The 17827-nt window shown below is 39.7% G+C and overlaps 1 protein-coding gene across 1 annotated transcript; it reads right to left on the bottom strand.

Moving 5' to 3' along the window:
* Positions 1-2016: 2016 nt before the first annotated feature.
* On the bottom strand, positions 2017-16326 carry LOC118406797 (PRELI domain-containing protein 2-like). The gene is made up of 6 exons (XM_035807135.1): positions 16019-16326; positions 11373-11430; positions 8708-8781; positions 4982-5142; positions 4152-4257; positions 2017-2803 (listed from the first exon to the last, which is right to left on the bottom strand). The coding sequence occupies exons 1-6, from the start codon at positions 16091-16093 to the stop codon at positions 2675-2677; spliced, it is 603 nt and encodes a 200-aa protein (XP_035663028.1). The 5' UTR covers positions 16094-16326; the 3' UTR covers positions 2017-2674.
* Positions 16327-17827: the final 1501 nt, after the last annotated feature.

Genomic DNA, 17827 nt, shown 5'->3' with positions numbered 1-17827 from the left:
CAAATTAGGGCAAGAGACTCCGGTCTTAAGTTGATACCAACACTGCTCTTTGAGGACTGGAACGATGTTAGCTGTTCTCCAATCTTAGTATATGAGGGGGTGCTTGATCCTTACAAATTCAATATTGTCAATCATGTGAGACTGCTACCTTCACCCTTAAACGCACAATGTCCTTGTGGAAACCTATTTTTTTGAATTAGGAAGAATATGACACCTCTGAACGCTCATGCGATGTTCGCATAAGTAGCTACATAAAACGATAATTCTAGTACGAAAGCAATAAACGGAGCAGCAATAAAATAGCGTGCAAACAGGGTTTCGGAATTTTGACCCCGTTATGCTTCGGCCTACTTGGAAAAAAGATGCCCCTATGGGTATTTTATGGGCTATTTTTCTACACTTTCGAGCTTTCCTAGATACAATAGGCTACCGGCTCTTTTTAAGCACGGCCGGGCCCTGGATTTTTCTTAACTGGCATCTAAATCAAAATTGACGACGTCACCAACCCGTGAAAACATCGAAAGGAACGGACCTACTACTCTATGTGCCATCAGTCACAACAAGATGAGACATGGAAATCAGAATCTCCTTTAAAAATTTGTATAATGTCCGTAATTTTTTGTCAGATATTGTAATATATTGAAAAGAGATATATTTTGTGATAGTGGTTTGATATACAGATGTAAATAATGTCGACACTCAAGTGTACAAGTGGTTGTGGTCACGTGTTGCCTAGCTCTTCAACAAATGTGTTTCACGTTTTTACATGTTTCATCGAGGAATTTTAAGTGTCTAACAACAACTCAGAACCTAATACGTAACAAAACATGTCTAGTACACAATAAATATGGTCACAATCCTTCCCGAGTTATACTAGCCAATTTGAAGTATTTAGGAACACAGACAGACATACCAAAACAAAATAAAAAACACTCCAGTAACGTAAGTTCACCTTTGTCCGTGCAGGGTAACCTATATCTGTTGTTATCAATGGATGGAGATGTAATATTTCACATGTAGCTCATGTCCTACTTGTAAGCCAGAAGTAAATGTTTTGAGCATGGAAAAATGATTTATTACTCTGTATTGTGAGAAATATTGCAAGAACTGTTTGTTTGAATGTTTGTTTGTTATGTTTGAACTTTTATTTATACATAAGGAGCTGAAATCGGCTAGCAGGCCGCTTTTCATTGATTGAGGTAAAGAGGAAGGTAAGAGTCAGAAAAAAATATAACAGAGATACAGATTACATTGAGTCTTAATAAAGCTATCAACCTATATAGGTTGTCGGCGTCTGTAGCCGCCATGAATAGACTGAGTAGTGATGCCAGTAACCGATTGATTGATAGGAATATAGGAAAATTCTTTGACACAACAAACTTTGTCTATGTTTCGATGTCTCTCAGACATCCTCTTCACTTCAGGGAGCTTCTGACTTGAGTGTTGCTCCTTGCTGCTATGGGTAGCTGATCTAATTGGTACTTTTGCGGCAGAACAAAATCCAAAACGTGGTCTGCTTACTGCTTAAAGCAGTCCGTTGGTGGCGATTAGTCTCTACCAGACTCCCACGTGACCGAATAGGGGACTGAGGCCAAGTTACAAATGGAAGCCTTAGCCCTAGAAGGAGTTACTTGGCCTAGGAGTGTTGGCCACCCTGGCTTTGAGTTGCAAACTGTACTCCCCGGCCATGTTTTCTATCTTATTTGGCCAATTTCTACTATTTTTACAGCGACCTTTGAAGCCTGATAGAGTCTAGGTAAGTTTGCAAGCAAACTGAACATAAATTGGTTGTGCAAAAGAATTCTCCTACATGTATATTCTATATCAAACTTGATGAAATTATTTTTGAAAGGATCTATTGATTGTAAGCCATACATGTACTTATATCAAAGTGAGATGAAGACGACTGAAGACAAGCATTCCTTGATGTTTCACTATTAATGTCACTGACAAAAGATAACACATGCTATCTGCAACACCCGAACCGCTCACAAATGCTATCCAGTTGCCCAAGTATCTTTTAGTATTGTGTACTTTATTGGTGAATTGTAAGGGAAGGTTTAAAAATGGTTTCGTTGTCTTTTTCCGTAAGAGAAGGTTTGAAAAAAATGTTTTGTTGTGTTTTTCTGTCACCAACTGTTGTGGTAAGATTAGTGGAGTGAATAGAAAAGAAATCCATGCTATTAATATTCAGCAGTGCAATAAGTTAGTTCCTGGTTTGAAATGTGCATGCACAGTGTAATATGTCAAAGGTCAAGGCCCCTGGCTTTTCTTTATGTATTGCCTTTTGGTCTCATCTTGAAGTAAACTTTGTGTCTAGCTATGTATTTACGTGGTAAAAAAAATGTAAATGAAGCAAAAAAATCAAAGAAGAATTGTTGCACAACTTTCTCACATTCTGTAATACTTTTCTAAATATACCTGAGAAGATGTTGTATTATTAAATAACACATTCTTGTAATAATTGAGACTTTTGTATCTTGATTTGTTTCACATAGTTCACTTACAGTTAGCATTTTTCACATTGACAACACATTTTAAAACTTAACTTTCCGCTAGATCTGACCAATCACAACCATCTAACTTAATCATGATCAGGTCTTTGATAATTAGCACACATTACTGACATCCGTCCTCTGATTGGTCAATACTTTTGGCACATTATTTACATATTTCAGGACACAGAATGATGTGATTGGCCAGTGGTGTTAGGGAGAATACACTTATTGGACGATGGTTTACTTGAGCGGCTGGCTCCCTCGCCGTATCTTTCGCGCAGAAGTTCTTCCATTATCCGAATACTCTGAAATACCATAAAAGTCACATGTTCAGACAGTATAACATTTCATTGTACCACCCTAGCCTAAACTAAGTCTGGTCATAATATACCTTTAGGCCACAGCAAGTAAATTTTATGGATGACATCCTCTGCAGACTGCAAAAATAGTGCGATAGGGCAAAAAAAAAAAAACAACAACATGGCTGCATTTTCCAAAATTTCATTTTGAAATCAGGCGAAAATTAATTATTGTATTTTCACAATCATACTTTTGTAATGTATGTTTAGCTAACTGTTACAGTACTAGCCAAATCCTAATGTCGATTGACATCTTATTTGTAGTCTGAGAGTTAAGTTAGATATCTTAGCCCACCGCAAGTAAATGTTATGGGTGAAAAAACTTAAGATCTAATTTGCGAGAGAGCGGAAAAATTGAGATCATGGTATCACAACCGACAAGAGTTTGATTCATGTATCCAAGAAATACACAAAGTGACACTATAGTGTGGCAGTAATATACCAAGTTGGCAACTAACACTCATGGCTAACTCACTAGTACCTCTTCTGACTGCAATCCAGACTACCACATGACATATTTTCCAATATCTCGGTAGGGGAACAAATTTTATTATATTTTGTTAAATGTTTCAAATCAGGCAAAAGTCAATGTGCAAGATGATGTCATACAAAAAATTAACCTGCTTTGGCGTCCAAGATTATGCATACTTCTCTATAACGTCTCTGTGACATTTTAAAAACTATTCCACACCTTCCTGCACTTAGTTGCCAAGGAGTAAAGAACGCATAATGGACTGCGTTGTGAGAATAATCTCAAGAACAGGAAAAATAAGACAGTGCCTAAGTAAGGTCGGGTTTGAATTACCCGACTGCGGAAATTTTAAAAGATCAACTGTCTCTGAGGGTGTGAAAATTGTTTCAAGGAAGTGTAATAGATAGAGACGTGGATCATGACTTGCAACCTAATAAACAGGAAGAAGAAACTTAAAAGTCTTAGATCTTGTTAGTTCTCAAGGATGAACTGAATTTTCTTGGTTTAAGTAATGCACACCAACTTTGGCAGCTTGACGCACCTTTGGGATTTCAAAAAGTTTAAAAAATGCGAACTTTAATTGAGAAAAATTGAGAAAAAAGTGTTTCTAATGTACACTGTCTTTCTCAAGGGTATCTTGAAAGAGGAAAACTAACTTCTAGGATAGTTGTCTTACAAACAGGAAGATGTTCTCAGGTCTTGCACACGGTTTTCCCAATGTCAATCTCGTTTTTTGTCGTTATTTCATCATAGAGCCATCTACATGTACAATAATGGTTAATCAAAATTTAATAGCTTGATATGCTCAAAAGATGTTCTTACCTTTTTGCCCCCTCCCCTAAGGAAGACTTGTGCGTAATATTCCAGTATAGCGCCGAACGGTCCCACACCAGTGATGGAAATGGTTCCACGCATGCGAAACTCTGTCCTGTTTCAACATACCCACACACGGTCATTAGCAGACAGTTTCTGTATTTTTCCATGAAAGTTGAAACATCACAAGTAATAAAAATATAAGACCACACATTCGAAACTCTGTCCTGTATCAACATACCCACCCACACATGGTCATTAGCAGACAGTTTCTGTATTTTTCCATGAAAGTGAAAACATTACAAGTAATAAAAATATATGACCACTCTTAAGTAGTGATCTAGTGTCCAATGGAGGTCGTGGTACAAAATGTAGACCCAAGAAATCTTAGTTGGAGTGTGTCTGGAAGGACTTAAAGGTAGGTTCACACGTGCATATATCATTATCAAAGTCCATATGAGGTCCGTATGGAAATCATAGCCTCTACCAGACTCTTTATGTTGCTGGAAAAATTATAGAAAGTGGACAAATATACTAGACAGATAATATACCAAACGAGTTAGCTTGGTCGCAAACCATACTCCTCACCCAGCTAACTTCTTTGGCATGTCATGCATCTATATTTGTCCAATTTCTACTATTTTTCCAGTGAACTGTGGAGCCTGGTAGAGGCTAAAAACTCCAAACGTACCTCATATGGACTTCAATATATACGCATGTACACTAAAATTCATGTCATGTTGTTTTTACCAGTTCAGGTTTTCTAGGCTTGGTCTAAATTACGGCTTTGAAAACAATAACTTACACATTATACACTTAAGTTTGCATGTTGTTTTTACCAGTTCGGGTTTTCTGGACTTGGTCTGAATTCAGATTCCTCCCTGAGTTGTGCCAGGTTTTCCCACGTCAGCATCCTGCTCGACAGTTTGGCCGTGCTCTGTCTTCTATAGTACCATGATTCTTCCTCCAGGATGATAGCTGGGACGTTCAGAAGTCCAAGCTGTAGGTTTGCAGACAGAACAAAGAATTAGGTTCACTGGCTTTCATAAATTTGTATTAATCCTTAATACAAAAATGTAATTTGAAGTTTATTTGCAAGTTCTTGCCCGAGGGCTAATTGCAACATGAAGCATACAGAAGATATAGTAAACATACATAAAATAAAGTAATTTGGTGTAGATAACAATGGTGACAAGTGTAAACAAGTGACTATTCTATCAATGATATTGACTGCTGAGAGCTACAATCTACGCATTTGGGGTTTGACTTCTTTTCTGGAAGTATAAATAATAAACTGCCAAGCCTGGATATATCCGGCATACATATACATGTCCTGTGTGCCATGCCCGGATATATTTGGGATAGCGTATTCCCCCAAAGTAGCAGCTTTGCGCGCGTGTAGCGCACAAACCCCGGAAGTTACGGACGTCAGCCTTGTTCGAGGGTTTCTTTCTGAAGGTCAACCCTGGCATTGATAGCATTTTATAGGGCTGAAACTCTGGCAGTTTAAGGGTTAACAAACAGTAAGAAGTTTATTTGCAAGTTCTTGCCTGACGGCTAATTGCAACATGGGACATACAGAATACATAGTAAACATACAGAAAATATAAGACTTTGGTATGGATAACAAGTGAAAACAAGTGGGCCTTCAAGCAAATTGGATTACATGGCTGAGAAATTGGCAATTTAACTCAAGCTTTGATTTTGGGCCTTTGATTTTTAACATGAGAAAAAAGTCTTCTACATTCTAATTAGACTGCAGCTCTCAGTAGTCCATTCAGTAGGCCACAGCAAGGAAATTTTATGGATGACATCATATGTATAAGGGGCGTTCAATAAGTAATGCCCCTGATCCATTTCCCATAGCAGGAGATTAATGAAACTTGGCACAATTATTAGTTTTTCTCTCCATAGGAACCACCCAGAGTTATGCATCTCTCCCATTGTTTGATGCAGCTCTGTACACCGTTTTTGTAGGACACCCCAGGTTGGTCCTCCAACAGATGTCTCATCAATGGCAGAAGAGGGACGACCAGGTCTGGGAGCTGTTTCCACAGACTTCCGGCCATGTTTGAATTCAGGATGCCAGCGTTTTACAAGGTCATATGATGGGGCATCACCACCATAAGTTTCTTTCATTTCATCAAAAGTCTCCTTTGGTGTGCGTCCTATCAAATACAAAAACCGGATCACTGCGCGACACTCAACTGGTCCATTTCACACCTAACTCAGTTCAAACATCAGTAAATCAAAAACCACAATTAGTCCAGAGCTTTTTCTTGCAATATAAACTATAGAGATATGAATCATTACACATGCAAAATTTCATTTAGATCAGACAACTGGAAGTGGGTAAGAGTTATTACTTATTGAACGCCCCTCGTAGATTGCAAAAATAATGAGATAGCGCGAAAAAAAACAAGATGGGTAAAAAAAAACAAGATTTGAAGTGACAAAACGTGGCATCGCAACTAACAAGGCATTAATTCCTGTATTAAAGAAGTGCACCAGTGTAGTAAAAGTGATACTAGTCATGGTACACTTGCAAAGCTGGCAACTACATTCATTGGCTTCCATATTGGTGACACTTTTAGAACTATCCAACAAGTTTCACTTCTGCAATTATAGCTATGGCTACAGTACCTCCCTAGTGTCACTTCTACAAGTATAATTATTAGGCTACAACACATATGTTTGCGTATTTTGGTCTATCTGACCATCCCCGAAGAGGAAAAAAAATCTTGTTTTTTTTCCTGAAATCAGACGAAAATTAATGCGTGCGGCCGCGTGCTGATGTCATCCATAAAATTTACTTGCTGTGGCCTTACTAGAATAGCCACTTCAAGTGTTCAAAATCAAAGGGCCAAAATCAAAGCTTGAGTTGAGAACTGTTAAATTGCCAATTTCTTAGCCATGTACTAGTAATCCGATTTGCTTTAAAGACGACTTTGTTTCTTTCAGTGGGCTCTATCTTGACAACTGCACTTTTATGTCCAATACCCTAACAACAGTCAAAATTTTGTCCATTTCTTCCGCTCAGTTCATTGTTAAACCAAAAAAAGGAGTCCAACGTTATATTGAACTAGAAAAACCAGCGCTTATAGAAGAGAAAATATTACATTTGTAACTGTTTCATTTTGTAGCAGGATCAAGTGAAATGAAAGTTTTGGTCATATACACTGTAGTTGAAAAAAATATTGTGGAACTGTTTTATACAGTTAGTAATACAGTAAATTTGCAGTGAAAAGGACACTGTAAAATCTAAAACCATGGATAATAAAAACAAATGTTTCAAAATTTGCAGCAAGAAACATAGTCAACACAGAAACAAAACTACAACATGTTTTTTAACGTGTTGTTTTTAAACGTGTTGTAATTTTGTTTCTGTGTTCACTATGTTTCTCGTAATAGTACTAATACTGCAGAGAATCTTAAAAGAGCACATTCCTGCCAAGGACTATTCAATTTAAGACCAAATCTTTGAATCAGATATTCAAAGGTTAAGGCTAATAGATCTAGAGTTAGAAGTGGGAACTTATTAAATATAACCCGTGGCATTCTACTGTGAAGCTGATACGAAGTGCCTCAACGTTGGCAGACACTATCGCAAGAACAGAGGCCTATCTTAATTAACTAAATTGCACCAAAGTTTTGAATCAGATTAGGCTTAGCGTTAGAAGTGCTACTCTAATGTGTAGCTGATGTGCCAAATGATGTGCCAAAGGGCTAGCCTGGGCGCCATCCGGTAGTAGTTCACTTTTATGTTCGCTTCTGCTACTCGTCTGGGGAACTGTACAAGCAAATATTTCAGTGGTTTGAGGAATTAATAAGGAATGGGTTCTAGGCCGCTTGTTCGAAATAGGCATTCCAACACCTGAATACAGTGATCATCAGTTAACCATTTAAAGTTTCTTGGGTAGCAGAAGTGAACATAGTAGTGAACTACTAGTACGTAACCCAGATGGGACCAGTCAGCGCCCTCATCCAAAATTTGGATAAAAATTGAATATTCCAGGCATCAGAGATGCTCAAGTTCCTAGACGGAATAGCAGAGAAGCGACTGTGTATAGTGCATGAACGAACTACAGGGCACGAAATTAATTTTTTGGATTAGGTGCACCCAGCTGAAAAAATTGGGTGCACCAAAAATTTTTTGGGTGCACCACTTAAATTTAAGTAGAATGTAATAAAAAACTAATAACAAAACTTAGTTACAAGCTATCGAATTCTTAAACAAGTAACATGACAGACATTTTCATTATCTTTCTAACACTTGAAGTAGATATCAAGAATATGATGTATACTAGTATACTTGATATCTTTCCATAGATAAACCTAAGAAAATATTTGGGTGCACCCTGTGCACCCACTGAAAAATATTGGGTGCGCAGTTTCAATTTTGGGTGCACCTGGGTGCACAAACACCCAGTATTTTGAGCCCTGAACTACTATCCGCATGGTTATCAGACTACCAAAGGGCAGATAGACAAAAGATGCAAATACAGACAGAGGCCTGATTTTGATAGGTTACAATGTGGTAGTCTAAGAAAGATTTAGACACTCACCCTTCTTAAAAACTTTGGCACAACGTTGGTGCATGTTGCCAACTTTTTTCTGTACTCAACCCCCGACACAGAATCTGTAAACAGTTGGGAAAAAAAAAAAAGTAACATATGATTAGCACAAGCCTGATTATCGTGACCTAGTTGGATGGTAATGCTAATGCTTGAGCCATATGTTTCAAATGTCTTCAATCCGAGGGTAGTCATAAATACCAAGGTGGTCAAGGTGGTTATATAGAGAATATTACATCCATGTTAATACCCAGTTTGGACGTGTGAGGATTAACATTTTGGATGTTGACGTAAGTACGTAAAACTGGCAGCCCTGCAAGCTGTGCATGAGGGAGCTTTTTTATTACTTAATGGTCACCACTCAACAAGACCTTTTTTTTTTTACTTAATCAGTTAACCATGTAACAAGACCTGAAGGCCATTCCAAGGTTACGGGTTACACGATTGTAACTGTAACAGCATCTCTTCGCCCTAGGTCAGAAACATCATGATTGAGACCAGCCCAATTGCTCTCTATGAGTGAGGACTAACTGACCCAGTAGGCAAAGCAGGGGTTACCATGGGCAATAGGCCTCGGAATTGTGTTTTTTGTTGAGTAACAGGAACCCCGCCGCGCGCTGTCTGCCACGGTAGTCCGCCGTGTACCGCCAATCCGGAAATGCCTCCTCAGATGCTCCCGTCAAAGATTACTATCTTCTTAGTGCGAGTATTTCCCGTCATCCTTTGCGCCGCCTTTCCCCTAACTTTAAATGTTGGATGGGTAAGCAACCGATCTCCCTGATGTGCGTTACCACTTCCGGTGTTTTCGATCATCTGTGTTGTGGTGTGGGATCGTACGGCGGGCCCGTTTAGGCGCCTTGTCGGTTTTCGTGGTACTATTTGAGAAGTTTGAGGGTTTCAACACGCTGACAAAAGCTACGCTGCACTGCAGATACGTTTTGACCGTGTTTTTTCCACTGCTTTCGTCTGATTTTCGTGATCGGTAACGTCGCCAACCCGAAAGTAAGAACTGAGATAGGAATACCAACTTCCTTAGGAATACAGATCTCGTGAAACAGATGGCATTTTAGCGATTATTTAAGTGTGGACCGTTCTACAAGAATAATGCATCAATGATTATAACGATTACATGTGGTTAGTGCCAGCGTTTTGGTAAATATACTAGCTACCGATGCGTTTTTTTTTACGACGACGTGGTGTGGCCGCCGCCGTACTGCTGGTAACGCAGTGACCCGGAAATCGGCTAAAATTCAATGGCGTTTATTTTAATTTGAAATGACTAATATGTGCTCTTTGTACGTTAAATGGCCTCCAAATAACTCGACGAACATAATTCACTTGAAAGTTTTGACTTAGATATTAGAATTTTGCAGAAAACGGCGATAGTAGAAAAGGCCTTTCCCACCTAGCTCGCTTCGCTCGCCGCGCGGCTTCGCCGCGCTCTAAATCGGCTACGCCGATTGGTCGGCTTAGCCGACCTTCGGGTGGAAAAACTCCTGCGCCGATTGGTCGGCTTCGCCGACTTCCCCGACCTTCGGGTAATCCCCAACCCCAGCAATGCTCAGCGATACGGTGTACGGGCGAATCAAAGACAATTCCTTGGCCTACCGCCTATGGGGTTACGAGGGCTGCTCTGGAGATTCCCTACCCCATTTTGGCCGGAATGGTTTGATCCGCTCATGTTCGCACATGTGGCGGGTTCTTTAACGTGCTTAACATCTTATCCTAATACAGGGACTGCAACTCTTTCCGGTAGCATGCACGTTGGGTGACCATCACAGTTGGCATTGAATTCACAGTTTCTAGTTCTAGTTTCAGAGAAAGGGCCTATGACCACAGGACTACATGTACGCATGCTACACATTCTTTCATTTAACTAAAGTCCACTTGCTTAATTTTGAAGGTTGCCCTAGTTAAAGCTTATCAGAAAAACATATTCTGTACAAAGAGATGTCCCGTGGAACTAGATGTGGGGACCCGTACGGTGTACCGGTACAAAACCGTTTATTTTCTTGTTGGACTGGTCCAGAAAAACCAAGCCTGAAAAAAATCAGTGGACCGGACATTGGACCGATATGAAAATGTACAGGCTATACTGCCAGGCATTCATGTGTTTCAGAGCTTTGGTCCACGGGTAAAAAGAGCAAAGTTGATGAGATTTAAAGCTATTAGGAAATCTCACTAACTTCTAATTATGAGATTTAACATGTTCGTGTTAATGCTTATGTAAGAAATCATCGTTACAAATATTGTATAGTAAACGTCTGTAATTTGTGATTTTAAGCAAAATTATCAGTCAGTGTAAAGTATGCTTTTAAAATTGTATTAACTTTTGAGACAATGTTTAACAACGAAGCTTGTAAGCACCAACACAATTCAGGCTAAATCGCCTGCAAAGTGGTGATTTTAATAAAGTTCAAAGTCCAAAGTTCAAAGAACATACAGTCTCAAATAGAAGTCAAAGAGATCTCTTACTAGCTTTTAAAACCTCATCTCCTATATTACATCTAATAGTATGTAAAGTAATTAGATTCGATATAAGAACATGCTAGTAAATATAAAGCCTCAGAAGTCAATGATATTTCCTGGTAGCTCATGGGCTCCATTATAATCCCATCTCCTATAGTATATAAATAGGTAACTGCAATTCACTTACCCACTGATTCCTCTACAGTTGTGATGCTTTCCACAAATTTCTCCTTGGGAGTCGGGTACTGAGAATTAAACACACAAAAAGTAGGTCACTGAATGGTCAAATATTTCAGTTGGCCATAAGGAAATCACTGTTCTATTTGTCGTGTTCTGGCGCAATAAATCTTCTCTATTCTCTATAGTATACTGTAAAATTAATGCAGAAACTTTTGTGGTGGTTTAATGTTCGTGGTTTTCGCTGCGGCCGCTTCACCGCGAATTTAAACCATCGCGAACATAAAGAGACTACAGTGCATGGTGCTACCACGAAATTAAAACCACCGCAAACAGTCCATTTCCCGCTACCACAAAATTAAATCTCCGCGAACATAAATGCATTTACAGTAATAAACAACTCTTGTTATGCTTCAGCCACATGAAAGTCACTGGACTTTTTGTAGTGTCAATTAAGCTTCTCTCTTCCCTATAGTATAATAAATAAGTCTTGTTATGCTTTGGCCAATAAGTTAAAATAATGTTGTGTGGGACACTTTGTTCAGGCTTGTACTCAATTACTAGTACCAGAATGAATCAGGGAAAGACTTCGCTACCTGTAGAGACTTTGTAAACCACAGAGGAGCCAATTTACGGTTTGTGTAATTAATTCCCAAGGCAACCAATCAGACTCTCAGTTTGCTTTCGTTATACACTAGATTTTGCGGTAGACAATATACTATAATGTCAGTTGTTTTCACAGTAGAAAAGGGAAAGTATTTTTTGGTTTTTAATTTAAATTTAAATAGCAATAGCTGAACTTATTCATTGCTACAAAAGGACCTGGTTTGTTTACTCTGATTGCTAACTCTATATTATCCTCTTTTATCTGATGGCAACATGCACCAATTAAGTTGATTAATTACATTCATTACATGTACTCAAAAAATGATCTTAATTGGCTGAGTGGACCCCAAAGCATGTTCCTCAGCAAATTTCACAATGATATCTTTGAGAATAACAAATTCAAGTGTAATGATCTAAAAGTTATATGCACAGAAGTGAAGAATCTTTAACCTTAAGATTTTAAGTACCCTAAGAAACCAGACTTTCAGCCAGGGACAGCAATGAGCTGCTATATAAGGATCTATTCAGTAACCAAGGCAGGGAAGGGCAGCCAAAGTAGCCTGATCATCCTCGAAAGTGACCGTTGGCTCAATATTTTTGCTTGCTAACTGTGGTCATTTTAATATAAGGCCCCATTACCACTAGACGGCGATCACACTTCAAGCTGTCACAGCAACCTAAATACTATATGTGTAACCTTTGCTTTCACACTGTGTATATCATCAAAACGTAAAAGTGTGACTGAGAGAGGTTGCAGAGAGAGCGCAGTAAAAGCACCGTCCTAGTGGAAAGGTAGCCTGCAGCTGGTATCCAGCCGTAATATAGCTCCCGAGTCTCTTCTCTCCTCTTTGCAATTGCAATTGCAATTGCGAAGAGGAGAGAAGACACTCGGAGATAAGAGACTCGGGAGCTATATTACGGCTGGATACCAGGCTAGTGGAAAGGGGGTATTAGCAAGCGAAAGTATTGAGCTAGGCCGCATGTTTTTTTTTTCATTCTCACTGACCTCAATTCATGGCTCCAGGCTCCCTCTTCTCCTTACTTTACTAACTCACTACTGTAACTGTGGATGGTACTCAGGCTACAGCCAAGGCAAGTCTTCCCCAGGATCTCAGAGCACTCCGGGGAAGTAGTCATGCAGGGACAATTTGACCTAAAAAGCTCCTTGGCCTTTAAATCATCAGTCTCCTGCCAGATATAGTGTCCAAGAGGGGCTGGTCAGTGCTGAGACTAATGACGCTATCTGACGCAGTCGCCCAGCATGCCACTCACCACCGTTAATGGCTAAATGAACCAAACTCAACATGAAACAATTTCACCTCAATTTTGAAGCCATCTGGACCTAATTAAAGCAAAAATATTTCCCATTAACTTAGACCCCATTCACACTCAGAAAAGCGATCGAATAAAACATGTTATCCGAATAAAACTACCCGATCCGAATAAAACTTAGCAGTATGAACGCTCCCAAATCACTTTGATTTCATCGATTCGAATCCCTCGCGATCCTCCTCGGGGAGGTAGATAGAACTCCGGGAAGTGGATAAAACTGCGCCGTGGGGAGTCTCGATTCGTACGATTCGGCAGTGTGAACGCGCAAGTGGATAGGATTCACTTTAAGTGGATAGGATGCAACTTATCAAAGGTGAGTTTGCTCAATTAGAAGTTTTTCTGCCAGTCCGAGTCTGAAAATGTTCAAAGCACAATGTTGTTCCACCAATCATGGCTTCGCTCCCGCTCGTTCTGTCTGCCTCTCTGGTGGCGTACATCTGAGCTGTACTACAGCTATCCCAACATGCAGAAGACTTTGTCGGTGAAACCTTCTCGCGATCAAAGACCGTCGATTGCGTTCCCGGTCCCTTCTACGACTACAGAACATTCTCCAGAGAGAGAACAACAGCATCAAAAGTTGGTGGATTCCCGCCATTTTGAGCTGTAAGAAATGACGCTACCCTTAGACCTCAACCTAATGTTTCATTCGGATAAGACCGAGGGCGCACTAATCGGATTGCCGAAGACGAGTGTGAACGCAATTTTGGATCGGATAGAATTTTTTTTATTCGGATAAATGTTTTATCCGAATCGTTTTTCTGAGTGTGAATGGGGTCTTACTGTGTTGTCAAGTGAATGTACATGTAAATTGATGATGATTTGTACAATTCTATATATACATTGTTTTTTGTTTATGATCATTTCCCTAGCATCCAGCACTTGTAATTTCCACATGTCGACTATTTTTTTGTTGTAAATTGTGTAATTTGCCCTACATGTATATCAATGCCTGGCATGCTGCTGTGCTGGGTTAGAGGTTCAAGCAATTACTGCCAGGCTGACACTATTCTGAGTGAGGCACGTGCGCACTGACCGTGTTTTGCGCCATTAAGAGGCGACACCTGGTCTGGATGCAGAAGTCCATGTGCTGTCATTAACCACCTGTACATCCTCACCTATCCATAGAACCTTTTATACACCTCAGAGCATGGATTTTTTTATCTGTTGAATCTATGCCGGTGTTTCTGTATCTACGGGACCGGAAATTGTGTGGCCGTGGCCGTGTTTGACAGGTGGCCGCTATAGATTATTTCCGTAATGCTTACCTGTAGGTCAATGGAAAAAATCCAAGGGACCGACAAAAAGTGGCCGCAAAGGCCAGGTGGTTGCTTTGCAAAGGTGACCGCTAATCCAGGTTTGACTGTATACTGTAAATGCATTTAAGTTCGCGGGGATTTTCTTTCGCAGTAGCGGGAAAATGGAGTGTTTGCAGTGGTTTTAAGTTTGCGGTAGCGTCATAGACAGACGAAGGTGGAAAACTTATGTTGATGGCACTGCTGCCCCTATGGCCAGTGAGCCGGCTAATTGGGACAGGTGAGGTGAGCGAGACTGTACATTAGTAGTCACATACTATAATGGATAAATGTTTGCAGACTGGTTTTAACATCATGGTGAAGTGGGCACCGTAAAAACTGCCAACATAAAATTACACCAAGAACATTTCTGCATTTACAATACTAGTCTAGTATGTTGTCAGATGGAGAGTTTGAGAGTCTTGGGAGAGATGACACATCACCAGACACTAGACAAGCTAGACAGCAAACTCTCCCTCATGGCATGTCACAAATCTGTATCTGTATCCATATAGCTGGTATAACTGCCCTTTGGCATAACACACCAGCTTCGTAGGCACGTGGCGCCGCAGCAGCTGGTTAAATTACACTGGACAACCCGTCACACCTAACTTTTTCACATCTATCAGCAAGCGTTCTAGTTCTGGGAAAGTACAAATTTTTGAACACATCGATCCTAGGTTGGTAACTCTGGTACTAGTACTTGAAGGTGTGACTGTTTCTTGTTCTTTTTTGAGCTGACGTGAACATCGATCTGACGTGAACAGTGACATTAGCATGCAGGCCCCCACATATCCAATCAGTGCGCTCCATGTTGTGATCTACGGGAACACACCATACCAACTGCAATTCTGTTATTTCCTGCCAGGGGGCATAGCTACATGCAAGACAGGTCGGACCCTATGAGATTTGTACCAATCTTATGTGATACACACGAATCACTATGCGAAATCGCACGAACCTTATGAAAATCTCACAAATCAAGGTGATTTGCTGAACTTTATGTGATTTGCACGAACCCATATTCGTACGAATCTTTTAAGGTTCTTGCAAATGCTTAGGCACCCCCGATTATCAAATACAATATAAAACATGTCAATTGCAAGGAAATCAAGCTTCTGATCATAATAATATTAAACAGTATGCCCCAAAAGAAAATCAAATTGTCAGCATTTAGAATAATACTACAAATATCATAACTTGATTTCAAACAATGGTAAAACAACAAAACAATCCTTATCTAAAATACGTGTTTATGATAACACCAAGGTATGCCTGAAACCATGAAAAAAGTCCATTCTGATTCACGTTAACGTTACGTAACCAAAACAAAGAACTGTTACAAAATAGGTCAACAGCATGCAGCTGCAGAGCACGCTCGAAACAACAAAATTTCTGGCGGTTCGTTGCGATTTGTGGCCCCTACCTTGGACAGATGTGTTTTGATGACTTTATCAGCAGGATATTTAAAGACGTGGAAAACATCAAGCCCTAAAACCATGGCAGTTTAGGGAAAAACGCCGCGAGGTTACGAGGGGTCAAGTCGACAGGATGAGCACTACGGCCGGCATCAGGGCGATCTAACCCAAATTATTACATAATTCTTAAATACAGGTTCGGACAATTTCAGGAGAAAAAAGTTGATAGATTTGCAATATGTCGGTATAAACTAGTTCATTTCTTACAAATTTGGTGATAGTTAGACCTGAGTCTGTCGCGTAGCTACTAATTTGTTGATACAAAATCCAATCCAAAATGTTCCGTAGCCCCCAGACACGGTGACCTATGACCCCTGGGCCGTACTAAACTAACAACGTAGAGGGGGGTTTAGATTGTCACCGGAAAATGAGTAATTCAACAAATAAAACAAAGCAGTTCGTTAAAAGGAATATATCTTAACTGATACAATCAACTTATGGAATATGTAGTGTCAAATACATAAATATAAACGAGTTTGCTCTATGAAACTCATTTTTTGGCGGGACGGTAACTGTCCTTGGTGCTGACTACACTAACCATGGAATTGAGTATGGGTGGGTAACGTTACCGGTACAGAATAAAGACTGCCTCAAATATTCATTTTTCCCAAGAACTACTATCGATTGGAATTCTTTACCATACTCTACCACCCTTCAAGCTAACCCCGTTAAGTTTAAGGAAGAGGTATTACAACATCTGAGGAGCAGCCAATAAAACAACAGCACTACGCCCTGGGTGGTTTGCCCCAACAAATTAGGGGTGTTGCCCAGTACCATAACAAGAACAAGAACAGAAACTCCAGGTCCAGTTGCGGTCCAGGTCCATCTGTGAAAACTTGTGAAAGGGCGATCCTCAAAACAATGGTCCATTCCCAACTAAGGATTCAGTTTGGTGGAGTATCCGACGACCATTGACGTTTGAAATTCCTATCCCAGTCATGTAAACAACATGTAAACTGCCTCAGTTTTAGACCAAGTTTGACTGTAGAAAAAAGGTAAAAAAGTCCATCAACTCTCCTCTACTTCACTCTTGTTCTTTTCTTGGATTGTTAAGCCCCCAAAACCCTCCAACGCCAGCTACTTGTATAATCTGTTCATTTTCAAATCGTTCCTGCATTCGGTCTACTGATTTTTTTCAAGTCCGTTTTTTCTAGACTGGTCCAACAAGAAATTCACTTGTGAGCAAGGTCATCTGTGGTTGGGAATCGGCTTGAAAAGTTGTCTGCGCAAGACGGCTATGAACTTTAAACCTGGAAAAGTTGTACACGTCTTTGATGTGATAAGAGAAAAGAATTGGAGCTAGAATAAGATCAATTCTAGGCTATCCCAACTGGTCAGTGTATCCTAAAAGACCACAAAACTGGTAACGTTAAGCACTATTACTGAATTCCACTTAAAATGACACCAGCTTGTTTTTCAGCACCATTCATTTTATTGCTCTTCAAAATCAAAGTAGAGCATTTGTCACAGAAAAACAGATGATCAAAGGACATTCATAACTACAAAGCGGTAAACAAGACCAAACTTTTTGCACTAACAATTTAGAAATGAAAAAAGAAAATGAACCCTCATACTGTTTATAATATACATGTGTAAACAAAGACTTTGGTTGGCTATAATAAAAATATGCAAATCACAACTTTTATTCTTATAGGTTTGTCATGGTTACAAATGTTGCAAATAATGTAGGACAGTTGTGAATAAAAACACTAAACAACAACTATGATAACGTTACATAGTAAAAAGGCAAGTACAGA

This window comes from Branchiostoma floridae, chromosome 19 (assembly GCF_000003815.2).
Source record: "Branchiostoma floridae strain S238N-H82 chromosome 19, Bfl_VNyyK, whole genome shotgun sequence".
Classification (NCBI taxonomy): Eukaryota; Metazoa; Chordata; class Leptocardii; order Amphioxiformes; family Branchiostomatidae; genus Branchiostoma; species Branchiostoma floridae.
Note: the sequence above shows the minus strand (reverse complement) of the source record. Positions and strands in the feature narration are given on the sequence as shown.

Excerpts from the sequence above, each read along its gene's own strand:
- LOC118406797 (XM_035807135.1), bottom strand. The coding sequence starts at position 16,093 with ATGGTTTTAGGGCTTGATGTTTTCCACGTCTTTAAATATCCTGCTGAT. Across the intron at positions 8,782-11,372 it reads AACTGTAGAGGAATCAGTGG|ATTCTGTGTCGGGGGTTGAG; the intron begins GTAAGTGAATTG and ends AACTGTTTACAG. Across the intron at positions 4,258-4,981 it reads AGTCCAGAAAACCCGAACTG|GACAGAGTTTCGCATGCGTG; the intron begins GTAAAAACAACA and ends ATGTTGAAACAG.